Consider the following 21,995-nt stretch of genomic DNA (forward strand, 5'->3'; position numbering starts at 1 on the left):
AACCTTGATTTTGACGTATTTTGGGAGCCATTTTGAATTTGACGGCCATTTTGAAAATTGATATATCCCTCCTCATGACGCCCTATCAATCAACCCACAAAGTTTGAATGGGATCTGTTGAAGCATTTTTCATCAAATCGCGCGGACAAATTCAGTATTAAAGAGGAATAACAAGAAGAAATGGATAATTTAAAAAACTGCGTGTTTCCGAGACATAATGATAAGCCTTACAAAGGCAAGATGCTAATAGACCGTACCCCTCACCTGAATCACCTTGGCCCTGTCATTGTCCAGCAGTTGTGTATTTTGAAAGATTTGTTTTTCAATCTTTATTCCCTTGAAATAATTTGACCCCATATTGTTGTTCCAACGTAACACCAAAGGTCTCAATACCATGACTAACATAACCTTTCTGTTCTGAAAAGGTCACAGTTACATAGTCAAACACAATGGCATCACAAAGTCTTGCCATAAAGCCTCCATAAATACCTTACATAGTTCAGGAGATATTTATTATAGGTTATGTTTTTTAAAAGTAGGTCAAATTTTAAGACCAAGATGACAAAGTCAATGATCATGATATAAAATGAAAGGTTTTGCCATAAAGAATCTATATACAAAGATAACGATTAGTTATCAATGAAAGGTGATGATGACGAACAGCGACCGATCTCACAACTCCCACAAGCAATACAAAACAGAGAGTTTGGCAAACACGGACCCCTGGACACACCAGAGGTGGGATCAGGTGCCCTGGAGGAGTAAGCATCCCCCGTTGACCTGTCACACCCGCCATGAGCCCTATGCCTTGATCAGGTAAGCGAAGTTATCCGTAGTCAAAATTAGTGTGCCAAAACGGTCTAACAATTGGTATGAAACAAGTCAGACAGCAGTTGACCCAATGATAGGTTGTATTGGCAAACTAGATTGTTACAACGACCATAGAATTTGCGAAATGTTGACTTTAAACGTTTGACTGTTGAAACCCCTCATAAATCCCACAAGGAATACAAAATAAAGTGCTGGGCAAACACGGACTACGCCTGGACACACAAGAGATGTTGAATAAGCACCCCTTGTCGACCAGGAGATGTTTAATGTTTAGAAGGAATTATTGTTTGATTTACCAACATAATATTTGTCCCCGGAAGGCTGAATAGCTATATAAAAACAAAATCAAAATTTCTCGAAGGAAACATTTAGTATTCCTCACGTAAAAGAAGACGCTTTTCTTGGTTTTTCATGTCAACTTGATGAAAAGAATCCACTGGATTGTATTGGTCTTCATCTCCTCAATCTCTCTACTGCAATTATTAGTAAATCAATAATGCATCTCATTAATATCGGTATTAACACCAGCATTTTCTCCTCTCATTTTAAGATAGCCAAAAAAAAGTCTACCCCGAAAATTACGGAACCACATCTATTTCATCAATTTTATCAAAAGTAATTGAAAAGCATGTGTCTAATCAGATAAATACGTTCATTTCCAATTATAATCTACTAAACCAATCACAGTATGGCTTCAGAAATTGCCATTCATGCCAAACAGTACTTACAAAACTAACCGAAAACTGGTTTAAGTACCATGGATCAAGGGAATCTCACTGGTATTGCATATGTTGGATTTTAGTAAAGCATTTGACTTTGTAAACCATAATATTCTTACATATATATTTAGAAACTAAAAGTTTGATCCATTTGTAATTTACTGGTTAAATCAACGTGTGCTGTATATTCTCTGATACGTTAGGCATTATAGCAGGGGTACCACAATGATTTATCTTGGGTCCCTAGCTATTTTCATTGTACATTACTGATATCCCATTACATATCGAACATTGTGAACGTTTTGCTGATAATGGGACGTTACATACAAATACCAATGATTTATTATCTATACAGAAATGTCTTCAGTCTGATATTTGTCGAATCAGTACCTGCTATGTACAATTTATTTTAAACTCATCAAAGAGAAAATGTATGACCCGTGGGGATCTGGGTTAGAGTAGTTCCTCAGTACCCTTATATTGCCGTAAGAGGCAACTAACTGTGGCGGTTGAAACCGCAAAAAACCGAGGTCTCGTGTCACAGCAGGTGTGGCACGATAAAGAACAATCCCTGCTCAATGACCATAAACGCCGAGCATAGGCCTAAATTTTGCAGCTCTTCTCCGGCAATGGTGATGTCTCCATATAAGTGAAAACTTCTCGAGAGGGGCGTTAAACAAAGATTCTCAATCGTTATATCTTCAAGATTCTGGTCATCCTATAGAAAATGTTAGCACTGGAACAACTACATAGACAATGTCCTCCAGTATCCATCGCTCATCGACTCAATTAGTAAATGAAAGGTAAAGATAACGAACAGTTATCAATCTCATAACTCCAATAAGCAATACAAATTAGAGAGTTGGGCAAACACTGACCACATGATATACAGAGCCGTGCCCCTATATCTTAAGTAAAGGAATAGTCCGTAGTCAAAATTATTGTGCCAAAACGGCATAACAATCGGTATGAAACACATCAGACAGCATTTGAACCATGCCTGGAATAATATCTTTAGCGTAGAATCAGATAATATATCGCGCTTCACCTTGCATACAAATCACTCCTTTTCAATACAAATGCAAAATTGAGTTAAGCAAACCTGTCACATTCAACGAATTTATGAGTAGCCTGCCTCGGTTTAAGCATGCACCATACCCTTGGGCATATGGAATCAATTAAGGTACACAAAAACCATCTGCAGGTGATAATGGAGTAATGCGACATAGATATAGGAAGATGACGACGGAGAAGCAGAAGTCATCCCATCTGGTATACAAATTGTATAGAGTGTCCGCAGAAATTCCCTGTATCAGAGGTTTACTGTATATCTATTTGATATCTACATATTATTTATCTACATGTATGCTCCTCACGAAAATATTAACAGCTGTGAAGGGAGAAATTCAAACGCACTGTTCCATAAGTGGTGTAAATCAAATGTGGATTCTGAAAAATTCTAAGAACTTTTAGTAAACTTGAAATCTCAAAGCTTTTCTTCAACCAACAACATCAAAACGTATGACTTTTCAACACTTTACACGACCATTCCTCACAATGAATTAAAGATTATACTTTTGACATCATAGCTTCTTCAACAAAAACGGAAAACGAAAATACTCATCTCTAATGATCAGTCATAAAAAAAAAATTATTTTCTTAAACACCACTCTGATTCCACACACAAGTACTCTGAAGCTGAAATAAAGAATATGATGGAGTTCCTCATTGACAATATCTTCGTAGTCTTTGGTGATCAGATCTTCCAACATAGTCTGCTGGAATTCCCATTAGCACGAGTTCTGCTCCTTTGTTAGCTGACCTGTTTTTATATTCTTATGAGGCAGAATGTATTCAAAAACATCTACGTAAGAAGAAAAAATATCTTGCTGTGGCCTTCAATGCGACATTTAGATATATCGACAACGTTTTATCTATTATCAATAATCATTTTCATTCATATGTCGGTTCGATATATCCATTTGAACTCGGAATAAAAGACACCACAGAGTCGTCCACTTCTGCTTCATAATTAGATATTTCATTGAAAATAGATATTAACGGCAAACTAACAACTCAATTTTATGATAAACGGGACGATTCCAGCTTCTTCGTCGTTAACTTCCCATATCCATGTAGGAATATTCCATTATCACCTGCATATAGTGTTAATATCTCTCAACTGGTTCGATACGCAAGAGCTTGTTCTGCGTATGATCAGTTTTTAAATCCATGCAGGCTACAGAAAAACAATGTGATGGTGCAGGAGTTTTAACCGTCTCGTTGAAAGTCAGCATTTCGCCAATTCTATAACTATCTACTAGGCCAATATAACCTATCATTCTGTCAAATGCTGTCTGACTTGTTTCATATCGATTGTTAGGCCGTTCTTAGCACACTGATTTTCACTACGGAAACGCCTCTTACCTGATCAAGATATAGGGCTCACGGTGGGTGTGACCGGTCGACAAGGGAAGATTACGCCTCCTAGACACCTGATCCCACCTCTGGTATATCCAGGGGTCCGTGTGCAAGACTATCTATTTTGAATTGCTTATAGGACTGATGAGATTGATCACTGTTCGTTATCTTCACCTTTCAGCCTAATGAATTCAGATAAAAGACACCACATAATCTTTTACATCTGTTTCATATTTGAATTTTTACTGAAGATGCTTGTTAATGACAAACTAACATTTCAATATGATGACAAAAGGAATTACTGTCATTAAGTATGGTGCTGAAATTACCAATACTCGTGAGAAGTTCTGAATCGCTAGAATTACTCCAATAAACACAACCAAGTCGAGTTTCAATAAAGAACACATTTAATTACAAGAAAAAATATACAATAGACATAAAGAAAACAAATTAAATATTATTGAAAATAATAATCCTAGAGTCGACTCAATACTCCTTCAGAATAATCTAAAGCATTACGCTATTAATATCTAGTTTTGGAACCGGTTTTGAATAACTTTAACAAACATATATTCAGTAAACGTTTCTTAAATACAATCACTTAATTTGATAATCAATTCAAAAGTGTTCAAATATTTGCCATCTTTCCTGAGCATCCGATGATTTCTGTTCTGGATCCTGCCGATATTAATTTCAGGAATGGAACACAGTGACACCACAAATACACAACACGGTGTAGACTTTATAAAACAGGTGACACACAGTACAACAGGTAAGACATAACGTTGTTCCTGCTCCCGGATATTAAAATGCCAGCACCGTCATATCTGACTCCAACGGTTAACAATATCTGGATAACGATTGACGAACTGGTCCGGGTCCCCGTATTAGTCTCGTCCCGTCGGTAGCGTTTTTAGACTAACCCTAATCCACTGGAAATTGGTTTTAAAATATAAAACAAACTGGGGAGAATTCTAGCTGCCCAACCTCGGGAACACCGAACTAATGCAATGCGTCCACTCACTTTGACTGTACGGACTGAACTAAAGTATTTAAATCAATACCTGGACACGTCAGCTGAGCGAGTGGACAAACGGGTTGTGTCAGCAAATAAAAAAATGCGGGAAATATGAAACAACTACTATCTAGTAAGTTACAATTACATAAGCCTCTCCATCATCAAATTTTCATTACATCAATATTCCAGTATGACCTCCACATAATATGTGTGTCCCCATCTGATTCGATACAAGAGTGTATGATGAATTCTTATACCGAGGCAGATTACTGACAATGTTGCAGAGGTTTGAACAGCCTCGTTTAAAGCCAAACTTCGCAAATTCTATGATCATTATAATTATCAAATTTGGAAATACACTTTGTCGTTAGGTCGATTGTTGTCTGATGTTTTTCATACTAACTGTTAGACCGTTCTTTTCACAATGATTTTGACTACGGATTACTCCACGTGCCTGATCAAAACAGAGGTATGACAGGGGATGACAGGCTTACTGCTTCTAGACATTTGAACCCACCTCTGGTGTTTCCAGGGGGTCCGTGTTTACCCTGTTCTCAATTTGCATTTTTGTAGGAATTTTAAGATTGATCACTGTTTGCTATCTTCAACTTTTTATGATTATATCAAAATACCAGAGGAATATTTCGGATCGTGAAAAGAAAACCGTTTAGATTACCATCAATTCTATGTATATTTATTATCACACTTTACTTTTTATATTTTAAACATAATTACAAGTACAATCTCAAAATATTTCCAACTGATATCCAATGATACCGATTAATTTAGGTGATTCTCTGTAATAGTTTATACTGGCGCGTATCTTAGTACCAACGTCCAGCACTGTCGCCAACGATGTCTGTTTCCTTGATAAGGGACTCTCTAGGTGAAACAACAGCTTTAAAATTCATATCTTAAATAATTTAGTCTGATTTGTAATCTGTGTAGCTGTAATAAATTTAAAATCAATCTATCTGATCTGAAACGTCCGCATACCTTGTAGACAGTGCTTTCATATGTTGGTCAAAAATGAAACAAATAAAAATAAAATACAAGCACGAACATCAATGTTTTCTAAGAAAACAATTCTTGTACATTTTAAAATCATACACGGAATTTTGAGCGACCATAATTAGGACCTGGTACTAGCTGTACCAAAACCGTTGTGTATTTCGAAAACTCGATCGTACAATACCCAAAACAGTGTGTAGTCAGTTACTTGACACATCATTAAAAGTAAAGCACACCTTACCTGTTCAACACTTGATCGTACAATACTGAAAACATCGTGTAGGCAGTTACTCAACACATTCTTTAAAGTAAAGCAAAACTTACCTGTTCAAACATTTCAAGCTGTAGTAAAGGTTTAGGTGATGTGCTCTAAATAATTCTATATATAAATGTTAAAATATATGGGTGTAGCATTAACTTTTCTTTTAAACTTTCATCTAGTTCTTTGAACTTTACGTATTTGCCGCTACAACCATAAAAAACAAGCTTAGATATGAATGATTATTTTATTATTGGGTTTTAGAATGTACAACGATTGGTTGTGTGAAATTTTATAAAGATATATATATCAATTCTTCCGTATTTGAAAATAAAACATTAGATTTATCTTAGATTTGAATAATATGATAGTTTAACTGCAGTAAACACCTAAACTTAAAAATATTTATCAAACATTTACGACACCTGAAGAGTGTTTGTTTCTCTACAGAAATCGATATCTATCAGGGGAATTTATGAAAACTTCTTCCACCTTTCAAGGTTGATCAATTGATCGCTTGGCATACCTCTTGTGACCAGCGTACAAGAATACAGCCTCCTTCTAAAAAGGGTAATTCTAACGTTAGAACTATATACCCCGTGTTACCAGCGTACAGGAATACAGCCTCCGTTTGAAAAAGGTAATTCTAACGTTACAACTCTACATTGGGAAATTCTGTGTTTATGTTTCTGATTCATTTCATAATTAAAGCTAATTTTGTCACATGTTCTCCTTGTGAGGAAATGAAATTGAAAATGACCCGATTTGTCAGGGTAATTGGTTTGATAATATACATTACACACGATAAGACTGGTCAGTGCTACATGTTATTTCGCGAATTAGTTGCTGCGTTACTTGACATGCTATTATACAAGGTTTTTCTTAATATTAACGAAAAAACATCTGATCTCTATCAGGTTGTGCTGATTCTTCATGTGTGTTATGTGATAATTTCTGGAATTTTTCGTGTTTCCAGGATTATGATGCTATGATATGGAGAGAAATATATTTTTTCTGTTGATCTCTATCTATTCTTCGATGGCGGTTAACAGTGAGTAGTGTCATTAATTCCATGAGCTTTTATAGAATATTTTTAAATTCAGAAAACAATCTCAAATTCTTTTATGGTTTCCATTAATGTAAATATTCCAGATCCCTGGGACTTCCCGACTTCCGGAAAATCTCTTAATGCCGATGATATTTTTACCTCTCCGCCATTATCCGTGGCTCATGGGATTCCGATTGGCAACAATGTCTACAATCAAGTCTATGTAGGTAAAACAATTGTAAATGAAACAAAATGTTATCTCTCACTTTTTGCTAATTTACACCACCTGATATTTCGTTCATATAAGATATTGTTATGGACTGAGTGTTTTTAACTGCGTCAAATATTATCACAGTAAATGGAAAGTTTTCGCAATTATTAAAAAGACATGGTTCTTCTGTAACGGTATTACATTAATTGTTTCCAGAGTTGACAAGTTCTATGTAACTTGTGATATGAAGCTGGTCGTCTGGTATTGATATGAATTCTACTAATAGCATATTTTCGCATGGATTTAATTTTACCCTACTAAACGCACTTTAAACATGACTTGTGTCGTTATTGTTTCTTCTAAGAATTCCCACAATATCATTAACAGTATGAGATCTTCATTCAATGTTAGATTAGTTCCAATGCAATGATCACCTTTCGCTCTGGTTGCTACTTTTACGTTCCGGATCAGACGTTCCGAGAACCTCACGTAGCACCGTACTGGACGGACTTATTTCCGTTGGGTGGAGGAAATGGTGGATGTTTCAACCATCAAACATACACAGACAGTGTTTCTCTTACCATGGCTTCAGATACCGTCAAAAATTTTACAACGTTTCAAAACTTTCAAGCAAAATGGGTGTTGGTTTCCACGTGGCTACGTGTCCCCTTTTATCGTAATAATAGACCAGTAAGTATGTCATTCATTTTCATTTCCAATGGAAATTATTCTAAAGCACATGAAATTGAATTATATGCCCTTTGTTTTGAATTCAATCTTCTTATTTCAGGTTGTATCTGTGCAATGTCTCTTAATCACAGACCACGTGTCCACTTACACTTTATTCAATTACATGGATGTCAACATTGATTATCAAGGTCATCGTATTCGAATCAGTTTTGACAATGGATCTGCAAACGAAAATCCATATTCGTTTAAGACTGCAGCTTACAAGATGAGTAAATATGTTGGCAATACAGGTGAGAGCTCTGGAATTATCTGTCTTTATCAACCAACGAATACTATTTTCATGCTGAATCATATCTTAAAATTTACTTCATACTTCATACGCTTACATATAGAGATTGCAATGGCTGATAACATTCCTTATAAAGTTCGTTATTTTCATCTATCCATTCCATTTTTTTGTTAAAGATAATGTGTTATGAACGTCATATCAACAGCAGGGGCTGTTATCAACGACAACAATTTAATCACTGTTCGTTATTTTCACTTTATCATTAACAATATAACGTCTTATTATCAATATAAAGATGGATTTTCAACTTCTACATTTTGTTCAATAAATAATTGCTTTCCAATACCAACCTATTGAATTATATTTTGAAGAAAACATTGACAAATATAAATATTTTATATTGCATTTTGTTTTATTTTTCGAATTCAGGGCTTCGTGGAATTTGGTTTTACACGCTTGCTGAAGGTGCGTTGATTGTTTAATTGCAATATGTTTGAGCATAATGTATAGAAATTAACATTGATTTGAAGAAGTTTCTATATTTAGATCGGAACGAATGTATGCTAACTCCATGTAAGAATGGAGGCGTTTGTCACGACCACTATGGAGATTTTTCGTGTACTTGTCCGTCCAATTTTGTTGGCAAAACATGTGAAGAAGGTAAGTGTCAATATTTCAACACATAATTTGAAAACACGATGTATTTCATACTAATTGTTAGACCGTTCCTTACATACTGATTCTGACTAAGGATTACTCCATTTGTTTGATCATGCTATAGGACTCACGGCGGGTGTGACCGATCAAAAATAGGTGTTTACTCTTCCTAGTCACCTGCTCCCACCTTTGGTGTGTCCAAGGTTCCGTGTGTGCTCTTAATCTTGTATTCTTTATAGGAGTTATGAGCTTGATCACTGTTCGTTATCATATGCCTTTTTCTGTTTTTATCTCTTGTTTCTTGTTTTTTCGTTTGTTTGCTGTTACATAAATTTCAATACTAATCTGTTCTATTTTACAGACGTGAATGAATGTCTCACAAAATACCCATGTTATCATGGGACTTGTAACAACACATACGGTAGCTATGAATGTGTTTGTAGTGCAGGGTGGACTGATAGCGACTGTAATACCGGTAACAGTAGTATTCAAATTAATATTTTCCAGTATTTGTATTGAAAATAAACATCGCTATTCTTACAACATGTTTCTGCAATTACTTTTTCTAAATATTTCAGATATTAATGAATGTCTGAATGTCAATATTTGTAACCATGGATCTTGCATGAATACAGACGGTTCATTTCACTGTGATTGTCTTTCGGGTTGGAATGGCCCTCGGTGCGATCAAGGTTTTTACGATTTAACATCAGACATTACGTATATCAAGAATGAAACAAGCATTGATCTGTACAGTGATAATTTAACTTTGTATCTGTGATGAAACGAATTATCTATCGGGGGTATCCATGGGTCCGTGTTTGCCTCACTCTTTATTTTGTATTGCTTATAGAAGTTATGAGATTGATCCCTGTTCGTTATTTTCATCTTTCATAGAATAATTTATACAATTTATTAACAGACATTGACGAGTGCATCACGTCGTCGCCATGTTGTAATGGCGGAAGTTGCACGAATCACCCAGGTTCGTTTTCCTGCCACTGTGAAGCAGGTTGGACAGGATCCGTCTGTGAGAAAGGTAATCTGCCGTGTAATCTGTAGCATTTGCTACAATGTAACTATCTTCTTTATTAGCAATGTCGTATCTCTTTACCGGTAGTTTGTAAGTTCTTGTTTTATTTCCTGATTACAGATGTTGATGAATGTGACGGTACACCTTGTCTTCATGGCGGAGTTTGCTTTAACACTCCCGGGAATTACAGCTGTAGTTGTCATCCAGGTCTTACCGATAAACTTTGCAGTACAGGTATACTTTCAATAGGTCCTTAAAGACCCAAATTTAAGGTAACACCCCCGAATTGTTAGCCGTCTGTCAATCAAACATTTAACAATAGATCTCAGGTGGAGTGACATCTGCAGAAACTGTGATCTAGAGCTACCCCCAAGGAGTGTTTTGATAACAGTAACAGCCAGTACCTACAGGTATTCTTTAGATCTTGAGGAAGCCCTGTATTCTAGAGTTTTGATGGCATTGACCTGTCCACAACTGCAATTTTAATGTAATTGTAATCCCCCCTCTATATACATGTATTATAAATTACACAATCAGAAATCAAACAATAAATTGCCCATTAATTTCTAAAACTTGTAACTTATTCAAATAATGTATATTATCAATTTATGATAGTTCTATATTTATAAAAGAAATTATTTATTGAGCCAATGATTGAGAAAGAGGGGGTGGTGTAGATCTGACTGTGTGTCATCTAGCCATAGGGATACAACCACTGTACAAACACTATGACCACAGGAACACTGTAGACGCCCCTGAGACCCTTCCTGTGTACATCAAAAGTATACACAGCACCCTGATTTCTTGGCCAGGTAAATAACAATGACCATAGATGAGCTCCGCCCACATCCAGTGATCCGTGAAGAAACCGTACGGTATTTTATTTGGGTCTTTAAAGGAAATAGAAACCCAAATGAAACATCAGGCGAATCTAGAATGTTTACCGAGCAATTTCTCCATTATACAGACATTCACGAATGATCATAATACCCTATGTACTGCATTTTCATATGGCTGCAATGATAATGTATATGATGTAGGAAAGTTGACAATTCACAAGGATATATTAACATTTACTCTTTAATCCTGTGATAAAATGCATTAGAAAATTTTGAATATTTGCCTATAACTGGAAAGACCAAATCACTATGAATCTGTTAAGCATATGAAGACTGTCGACCATGACGTCTGCATCTCGGCCCACAGGAACGCTTCAACCGGTGATTTTGTACTAATAATGGTAGGGGTCTTCTATCATACAACTTATTAATAATATCATTATTACGTCTTATTAGGGGGTGATATGATACAAGACCCCTATTTTTATTACAACAGACAAAAATATCATGCAGTTCCTGTGGTCGGCCACACGTGTTCCAAATGAAACAAAGCTTTGTTGTCCATTCCCGTCTCATTCGATGCCAAATAAGTTGATTTTACCTCTAAAATGTGATTAATATCACCAAACAAATACAAGAAATGAATCCAAGCGCAGAATTTTTTATTAATTTTCACAATCATCACTGGATGATATACCTTCCGAATCATGCTGCCACTTCCTTAAGCTTAAATTTCTAAACAAAGGAATAGATGATATTAGGAGTTATGAGATTGATCACTGTTCGGTATCTTCACCTTTCATTCCGTCAATATAAGCAACATTCTTTGTCATAAAAGAGTTCAGTTTTGTATTCCAACTTATTTCAAGTTGAAGTCTACACCCTGTATTTCCTACAAATATACTTCTACTAGTGCATCCAATTTGTTTTCATTATAAACAAACTTTGTAGTGCCTAGATATAGACCATCTTATACTTGATCCACCTTCCATGGGCACGAATTGTGGTCCTTTGTTAGCTGACCTGTTTTTATATTCATATGGAGCAGAATTAAAACTAGTACACTTGAAATCCCAAAACTTTTCTCAAATCAACAACATCAAATCGTATGACTTTTCAACAGTTTACGTGACCATTTCTCACGATAAATTAAAGACTAAACTTTTCGAAATCATAATTGCTTCTTCAACACAAATAGAAAACGGAAGCATTCATATCTAGTGATCAGTCATCCAAAACGTTTCTTTATTAAATACCACTCTGATTCCACGCACAAGTACTCTGAAGTTGAAATTAAACATATCTTGGATTTCCTCATTATTTATATCTTCGTAGTCTTTGGTGATCAGGTCTTCCAACAGTCTGTTGGTATCCCATCAACACGAACTGTGCTCCTTTGTTACCGGTCTATTTTATATTATGAAGCAGAATTTATTCAAACACTTCTACGTGAGAAGAAACAATCTCTTGCTGTGACTTTCAATGCGATATTTAGATATATCGACGACGTTTTATTTATTAACAATAATAATATTCATTCATATATCCATTTGATATATCCATGTGAACTCGAAATAAAGACACCATAGTCCTCCACTTATGCTTCATACTTTAATATTGTATTCAAAATAGATATTAATGGCAAACTAAAAACTCAACTTTATGACAAATGGGATTATTTCAGCTTCTCCATCGTTAAGATCCCATATTTATGTAGTAGTATTCCATTATATCACCTGCAGATGTTTATATCTTTCAAAAGATTCGATACGCAAGAGTTTGTTTTGCGTATGACCAGTTTTTAGATCGAGACACGCTACTGACAAACAAGTTGATGGTGCAGGTGTGTCAACTGTCTCGTTCAAAGTCAGCATTTTGCAAATTATATGGTCATTATAACAATCTAGCTTGCGAATACAACATATCATTGGGTCAAATACTGTCTGACTTGTTTCACTTGTTAGACCGTTCTTGGTACAGTGATTTTGATGGATAACTCCGTTTCCCTGATCAGGATATATGGCTCACTGCGGGTGTAACCGGTCGACAGGGGGTGTTTGCTCCTCCTGGAAACTTGACCCCACTTCTTGTATATCCAGGGCTCCGTGTTTGCGCAACTCTCTATTTTATATTGCCTATAGGAATTGTGAGATTGATCACTGTTCGTTGTCTTCAATGGCAGAATGAAGGGCTTTGTATGGATAAGTCAGGATAATCTACAGATGTATCATCATGAAATGAAAACTAGTTTGATATCCCAGTAATGTGGAATATATCATTCCTTTAGATGTCAACGATTGCCAATTCTTTGAATGTTGGAACAATGGAACATGTTCAAACGCCAATGGCTCTTTTGACTGCAGATGTAATGCATTCTACACCGGAAGTTTCTGCGAGGAAGGTATGTTACATGTAAATGTTTCCCTTATGAAATACTATCTTTATGGAATACAACATCAACTTTAGGGGCGAGATCAAAAGTTCAATATCTGACAAAAAAATAAATTCAAATAGTTCTCACCAAGACATAGTAGTAAAAATAACACTGTATATCTTTTCGAATGTTTATTCACAAATGAAAGCGTATATTAAAACTATAAAATGTTCCTTAAAATGCAATATCATTATGCGGTTTTTAACAGTCACTTGTCTTTTTCCACTAAAGTGTAATCAATATCGGATGACATAAACTTACGGGAGTTTTCCACCTCCCCTAACTATTTGAATTTAGATTTTTATCCAACATTGATCTTTTCATCTCGCCCCCTAGGTTTTGTTTCTTTTTTCCGTTTTAGATATAAATGAGTGTGTAACACAACCTGATATTTGTAAAAATGGAGGAACATGTGAGAATATTTGTGGCAGTTATCGATGTCATTGTACTCCAGGGAACGCTGGATACAACTGTGATGAAGGTACTCTCTCTCTCTCTCTCTCTCTCTCTCTCTCTCTCTCTCTCCAATTGCTTTTCTCCCTTTTTTCTCTTAATAGCATATACACATCAACTGTATTTCATTAAAAGCATACTTTATCTGGCCACTTTGAATGATAAAACTAAATTTATCAATACTTGATCAGATAGATTTTCCTAGGTATAAAGTAATGATTTATTCTTCTGAAACATATTGTGTACCATACCTACACGGGGTTTTGGTTTGGAATGTATTATTGCTTAGAAAGCTTTTAATAATGTGGACAATGTACAAAGTCACTAACATGACAATCTAAAACTGCTTCTTGTTTCAAATGTTGTGTCAGATATATTTACTAGTTCAGCTATGATTGAAAGGAATTTGTACTTGCGTCTTATTTGAAGATGTTGATGAGTGCTTAGAATGGACTACAGAACCCCCCTGTCAACACGGTGGTCTCTGTACCAACACAAAGGGATCATTCCAGTGTAACTGTACTTCAAATTGGACAGGAAGTGTTTGTCAGGAGGGTAATACATTTTTGTCAAAAATGTGTCAGTTGGTGATGAAGCTCGAATAAACTAACACACTCGGTACATATCGAAATTACCCTTTCTGATCACTGTTCGCTATCTTCGCCTTTCAGATGTAAATGAGTGTAGGGACTTCCCTTGCCAGAATAATGCAACATGCTATAACTTCGATGGAGGGTTCAACTGTACATGTGTACCAGGATTTACCGGAGCTCTATGCGAATTAGGTTTAAAAGTTCAATTTTCATATTCAAAGCATCAAAAATATCAAAATAAAAACAGTACATGTATATAGAAAATATAGATGTACATATAGCATTCAGTGTTAGAGAATATTGACCAATCCTTGGCGTATTTCAGATTTCAACGAATGTTTATCAAATCCATGCAAACGCAATGTTTTATGCGTAAATACGTATGGTTCGTTTTACTGCGACTGTTCTGATAACTGGGATGGAAATTTCTGTGAAATAGGTGTGTACAAGTTCCATTGATATGTTTTTCATATGGCGTGAGATTGACCAATTTAACTCTTAACTATGTATATTAGAATGTAAAGAGTTTTCTTTAAACTTTTCGTAAATTAGCAAAGTTTTTTCAACATTTCGCAGACTTGTGTGAAACAAAGCCGGCTAACCTCGTGTTTGTCGTGGATACATCCCTGAGCACAACAGACAGAGTGTTCCATCAGCAAAAAGACTTCATCTCTAACGTTGTGTCAAGACTAACCCTTACAGATGATAAATTTAAGATAGCAGTGGCATCGTATGGGACGATTACAAACATTGATATAGGGTTCAATTCCTACGAAAACAATAAGACGTTATTATTTGATAAAATATCTAAGATCTCATTTATCAATGGAACGACAGACATTCATAATGCGTCATATAGTGTGAGGGATATTCTTAATGTTACCAGAGGAAGTAACCAGTTTGTATTCTTCTTCACCGACGGAATGCCGTCTAATTTCCAACTAGCTTTGAATGGAACAGGGGAGCTGCGAGCCCGTTTGTTAAACTCCACTTCCTCTAACGATCTTCTGTTTGTATCGTTTGGAGATGACGTTAGACATGAGGGATACAAAAGAATGTCAGGAGATCCGCAATATAAAGATGTCTTCACTCATACATCAATGGACCCATTGTATCACGTGATGAGAAATCTGGTAGACGAAAAATGCACAGGTAATACTTGACAGAGTTGATCTTTTTTATATTTGAATTGAACATGTGATTTGTTAGTTGTACTCCGAAATGTTACATATACTACATGTAGTATAGAGTCCTAGTCCTGAGCGGGTTCGATTCCAGTGCTGTGAAAGCTTCACATTTTGTAAAACAATGCATATCGTAACTTTTCTTCAGAACATGTGTTTTATGTCGTTAATTTTAGTATACGTATTTGTGGGTTTCTTGTTTAGCTTTAATGAAAGGTGAAGATCAGTGATAAATTTCATATCTCCTATAAGCAATACAAAATACAGAGCTGGGTAGATACGGACCCCGTGATATGCCAGAGGTGGGATCGGGTGCCCAGGAGGAGTAATCATCCCCCGTCGACCGGTCACACCCGCCGTTATCCCTATATCTTGATCATGTAAACGGAGTTATCCGTAGTCAAAATCAATGTGCCAAGAACGGCCTAACAATTAATTGGTATGAAACATGTCAGACAGCATTTGACCCAATGGTACGTTGTATTGGTAAACTATATTGTTATAACGACCATATTATTTTGCGAAATGCTGATTTTAAACGAGATGGTTGAAACCATTGCACCATCAACTTGTTTGTCAGTAGCTTGCCTCAATTTAAAAAAATTATCAAGCGCAGAACAAGCTCTTGCGTATCAAATCGGTTGAGAGATATACACACCATATGCAAAGGAGTGATAATGGAACATTGCTACATAGATATCGGAAGTTGACGACGGAGAAGCTGAAATCATCCCGTCTGTCATAAAGTTGAGTTGTTAGTTTGCCCTTAATATTTATTTTCAATAAAATATCTAAGTATGAAGCAGACGTGGGGGACTCTGTGGTGTCCTTTATTTCGAGTTCACAGGATATGTACTGAATCGACATATAAATGAAAATTATTATTCTTAAAACGTCGTCGATATATTTAAATGTCGAATTTAAGGCCACAGCAAGATCAATAACTTTCGACATATACAATTTATTCAAAAACTTCTACGTGAGAAGAAAAAATCTCTCGCTGTGACCTTCAATTCGACTTTTAGATATATCGATGACGTTTTGTCTATTAACAATGATAGCTTTCATTCATATGTCGATTTGATATATCCCTGTGAGCTGGAAATAAAGGACACCACAGAGTCGTCCACTTCTGCTTCATACTTAGATATTTTATTGAAAGTAGACATTAACGGCAAACTAGCAACTCAACTGTATGACAAACGGGATGATTTCAGCTTCTCCATCGTCAACTTCCCACATTTATGTAGCAATATTCCATTATCACCTGCATATGGTGTTTATATATCTCAACTGATTCGATATGCAAGAGCTTGTTCTGGGTATAGTCAGTTTTTAAATCGAGGTAAGCTACTGACAAACAAGTTGATGGTACAGGGATTTCAACAGTCTCGATTGAAGTCAGCATTTCGCAAATTCTATGGTCGTTATAACGATCTAGTTCGTCAATACAACCTCGCATTGGGTCAAATGCTGTCTGACGTGTTTCATACCGATTGTTAAGCCGTTCTTGGCACACTGATTTTGTCTGCGGATAACTCCGTTTACCTGATCAGGATATGGGGCTCACGGCGGGTGTGACCGGTCAACAGGGGATGCTTACTCCTCCTAGGCACCTGATCCCACCTCTGGTGTGTCCAGGGGTCCGTGTTTGCCCAACTATCTATTTTGTATTGCTTGTAGGAGTTATGAGATTGATCACTGTTCGTTATCTTCACCTTGCATACAATGCATATACTTCATGACTTAATCAATTACATTATGTAAACGATCAGGCAATGTTCAAGGTCGTTCGTCAATACCAATGTCAAATATACAACAATTAATTTTGAAAACGCTCTAAAACTCAATGTTTTATATAAGATGTGTGGTTGAAAAGTGCCTCATGACATGAATGGAACGTAAAACGATACACAAATTTTATAGCATGATCTTCTGTCTAACTAATAGTACATTTTCAATAACAGTGCGTAGAGAGGCAGTTAAAGGAAATTATATCTGTAATTGAAAGCATTATATCAACTAGCTTTGATGGTTTAGAACAAGGTAACAACCTTGCTCTTTAAGTTTCCATTAAACGTCGTGATTAGTTTCTAAAAACAAAACCTCGGCGAAAATCAGAAGGATTACCAACGACAAATAACATTATTACAAGTATTGTTATTTGTAATTTTAAACCCCAGTGTTACTCGGTTTAATCCTGTGTATACCATTCTCGTATTTAAGTTAAAGGTTTAGCATCTGATACGTATTCATGAGATGAAAATCCAGGACATTTCGCTGTATAGTATATTTGCTGTTGAACTTTAATGGCTTTATTAATTTTTGCTGTGCATTGATCGAATATACAATTTGCATTTATTTTCCAGCATGTTATCACCAAGAGGCGGTGGATATTATGTTCCTTCTTGACATATCGTCAATTCAGCCACAAGAAACATTCTCTGGTAGTTTGGGAATAATTAGCGCCATTTTAGAGGTTTTAAAGCAACAGTTGGTTTTGTTAGGACCAAACAATGTCCAAATGGGAGCTGTGTCTTTTTCGAATGAACCCTATCTATTGATACCGCTGAATGAGACATATGACTTCAACGATTTTGCTGGAAAACTTATGAGCTTACAACAAGATAAATGTGTATATGAAAATGCCAGTTCAAATGTAGCAGAAGCTCTAGAATTCACAAGATTTCATCTTCAATCCCTAGCACACGGTGCCCGAGAATCGTCCAGAAAATTAATCATCCACATCTTCACTGGATTCGATGCCAACGTCACAGATTCGGTGCATATCGCGCAGTCTATAACACGTAATCAAATTACTGTGTTTGTCATCGGCGTTGGACACAAATACAAATACGAAGATGTGTTGTCAATTGCATCCAGTGCTTTTCATGCGTTTTTTGCAGAATATGACAAACACTTCCACAAATGGAAAATCACAGATACAGAGTTAAAATTCATTAGCAAGATAAGTTCGTTAATCTGTACAGAAAGAATCACTGCTTGAAGTTATTTTTGAGGTCTTGTTTTTTTTGTTTTTTTTTTTGTTTTTTGTTTTTTTTAGAGATATAGAAACGAGATAGCACAAAGCATACTTCGAGCCCTAATAACTAAAGCGGACGAAAAATTAAGAATTGAAACTGCACATTCGTCTACTAAAATGTGTTTTAGTCACAATTCCGGAAGTCCTTCGTCAAAAATGGCGGAGATCTCGCAAGGTCACATGTTCTTGATCTCATATTACGAATTTGTGTAAATATATCTCGATTTCATCCTAGTTCTGTTGTCCCCTAGGCCTATTTAATGCAGTGCGCCGATTTAAGTCTAATATATAACAAAAACAAAATCTAACACCATGACAAGACGATAAATGCGTAGCGCCATGGTCTTTCTTTTGACACCATGATACAATTGAAGCAGTGGCAAACCTAAAGGAGTTACAGGGAGATTCGAAATTGCCCCACATGGGCTAAGTAGAACATAAATATCTTTGCCCATTTGTATGCACTTTCAGTTGTAAAATACTAAATGTTAGTCCATAGTTTCAATTGGACCCCTACAAATGCATGAGATGGAATCAACTTCCATGGTTCCATGGCGCGGGGGTCTTAATTAACTTTAAGATATTCAATGTATACCGAAAGGATAATGAACAATTTTGAAGGATTTAAATCAACAAAAATGTTTCTTATCAATGAAGTGGATGAAATTCACATGACTGATAAATTATTAGAAGCTTACTTTTTTGCAATTATTTTTGAAGAGTTGCCTGCCCTTTGTAAAAATTTCAAAAATCAAATTTTCTAAAAATTTATGTGGTAAATGATTAATTCTCTATTTCATACTTTCATAAAGAGACAGTGTTAGTAACTTTCTTCCAAGAGATTTGTATGAAAATATAATTTCTTTGAAAAATATAAAACATGTTTTTCCCATAGACTTCAATGTTCAATTCTAGGTGATATAAATCAAGCAATAAACAAAATTTTGAAAATTCCTATCTTGGATTTTATTTGATGATCCCTTCAAAATGATACCATGATTAAATAATCCCATCATCCATATAGTAGATATGAAATGTGGTGGTTACACATTGAATTCTTTAATGTAGCTGCGCTCGCTCTAACGGTAGCTCTATAAACATATTTTGTCAAGCATCCATATCATGGCCATTAATGATTATCTGAGTTTTATTTTTATTTTTGTGATCTTTTATCAAAGAGACACTACAACTCATTTTGCGCAAAAATCATGAAATGACAATTTTTCCAGCGCTTTCTCAATTTTTGTTGCCTAGTTGAATGTATGAACTTTGCACAAATAAGACTTATCTAAAGTTAATTTTCGTTTCAACGTAAAAATTAATACTTTTTGATGGCTTTATATAGTGTCTCCTCCTTTCGGTCTTCAGACGTGTGCACATAGACAGTAAACAGTGCATCATGTCATCCAGTGAGAGAAAGTGTAGTGGATAGATCCAGAACTTTGACAGATTCTATGAGAAAAGAGGTAAAAATAGGATGAGATTAAACTCATACTTGAATTAAAGTTTACTTTGGGATCAGTATGAACGTAGAAAAACAAAGAGCTAGCAGAAACGCATGCAGGACTCAGTGGTAGGTCTAGGATTTCCGAAGTGGGGATGTGAAAGTCAAATATTTGCCAAAGTAATCAGCCATTCTGGGTGCCAAATCACGAGTTATACTCACAATTTGTGACAAAAAAGGGAGGGTTCCTGGTCCCCTCTTAATCTGCCACTGGGACTAGCCGTATGTGGTTATAAGGCTGTATGACATGGCATACATTACTTCACCTGTTTTAACCAAGATTATTTGATTTTAAATCGGTGTTTACAAACAACCACATCATTCCGCCATTTCAGGTGACAATCACATGATCAGTTCAAACTTTCAGATCATCGGTGGTCTTATCTATGTAAAGCTGTGTATTTTGTTACAACAGTACCGTGCCATAAGTTTAATAGAAATAAAAATACGTCTTAGTAATTCGTTGATTTACGCTCTTTCAACCTAAAAATTAGACAGTTGCGTCCGATTTAAGATTCCTATGACGCGCGTGGGGCTATCTTTAGACGCCTAACAATGTATAATGTATGTGTCATCCGGAACACCTCGGGTCTTTCACCGAATAACACCGTGTTTTCGGTGACAGGCCTGAGGTGTTCCTGTTGATTTATGTGTACCACACTATATTTACTTTCTAAATGATATTCTCACTGTTTTCTCTTACATGCAAATGTTTTCAAGCATGTAATTAATGGAAAGTTAATAACTTTAAACACTTATTAATCTGCTTGAAAGTAATTATGTACAAAAATAAAACATGAATATCGGATCATACAGCTTTAAAATGTGGAAAATCAGTGTAGTGTCTCTTTCAAAAACACATACTGTAATTTCTACTGCGTTTTATAAACACATGCTTGATATACGTAATGATACAAATCGTAGTCGTCTATTTTCATTTTTCCGAAGTGTGTTGCTTTTTTTCATTGCTTATATTTTAGCAGATTATCATAAAATATAATTTCACTAAGCACATTAAATTGTAGATAAAGTTGGGCCAAATAAAATTATTTTACATTCAATGATAGTTGTATTTCTCCTTTTCAACCCTGTCATAGTTTAGAGTTCATATGTTTATGATGCATAACGAAGTTGGCAGGACTTGGCATGATATCAAACCACAATCCGGTGAGGTCCTCAGTACCCCTTACTTGTCATAGGAGGCGACTAAATGGGATGTTCCTTCGGATCAGACCGCAAAAACCGGGGCCCCATATCACAGCAGGTGTGGTACGATAAAGATTCCTCCCGGTCGTAAGCGGAGATCGTAGACCTAAATTTTAATACCCTTCACCGGCAATGGTGACGTCTCCATATGAGTGAAAAAATTCTCAAGCGGGACGTTAAACAATATACAACCAACCAACCACATGACATGTTATAGGGACTTATACTGTAAATCTACAACTGATTTTAATTCCGTCGCCTTTAATAATTTTATCAGTTTCATGGCTGTTGAAATAGATGTTCACTATAAGAATTCCAGTCCCACTCGTGCCATAGCGGTGTCAAGACGTACATATAGGTAGTGATGGAGTCTTCGCCAAACACTCGACATTGAAAGATAAGAAGCATAGGTAGTTAGGATAAGATCTTTATAACTGTATAAAGGAGGCGTTGACGCGTTCAAGAACCCTCAGTACTACGGCCCCGAACGCTAAGCATAGATCTAAATTTGTGGTACTTCACCTACACCTCTCAAAATGAGTGAAACATTCT

General features: G+C 35.8%; 1 protein-coding gene across 1 annotated transcript in view; it reads left to right on the forward strand.

Annotated features, from left to right (window-relative positions):
* The window catches only part of LOC125651172 (uncharacterized), a 49,644-nt gene extending 28,346 nt beyond the window's left edge, over positions 1-21,298 (forward strand). The window contains exons 32-48 of the mRNA XM_056166075.1: positions 7,245-7,310; positions 7,412-7,530; positions 7,930-8,208; positions 8,309-8,498; positions 8,927-8,962; positions 9,044-9,157; positions 9,516-9,629; positions 9,733-9,846; positions 10,077-10,193; positions 10,308-10,421; positions 13,314-13,427; positions 13,822-13,941; positions 14,343-14,468; positions 14,585-14,698; positions 14,832-14,945; positions 15,083-15,658; positions 18,060-21,298. Coding sequence (XP_056022050.1) covers positions 7,245-7,310; positions 7,412-7,530; positions 7,930-8,208; positions 8,309-8,498; positions 8,927-8,962; positions 9,044-9,157; positions 9,516-9,629; positions 9,733-9,846; positions 10,077-10,193; positions 10,308-10,421; positions 13,314-13,427; positions 13,822-13,941; positions 14,343-14,468; positions 14,585-14,698; positions 14,832-14,945; positions 15,083-15,658; positions 18,060-18,697 — 3,065 coding nt within the window. The 3' untranslated portion in view covers positions 18,698-21,298. The remainder of the gene's footprint in view (positions 1-7,244; positions 7,311-7,411; positions 7,531-7,929; positions 8,209-8,308; positions 8,499-8,926; positions 8,963-9,043; positions 9,158-9,515; positions 9,630-9,732; positions 9,847-10,076; positions 10,194-10,307; positions 10,422-13,313; positions 13,428-13,821; positions 13,942-14,342; positions 14,469-14,584; positions 14,699-14,831; positions 14,946-15,082; positions 15,659-18,059) is intronic.
* Positions 21,299-21,995: the final 697 nt, after the last annotated feature.

This window comes from Ostrea edulis, chromosome 5 (genome assembly GCF_947568905.1).
Source record: "Ostrea edulis chromosome 5, xbOstEdul1.1, whole genome shotgun sequence".
In the NCBI taxonomy this organism is placed as follows: Eukaryota; Metazoa; Mollusca; class Bivalvia; order Ostreida; family Ostreidae; genus Ostrea; species Ostrea edulis.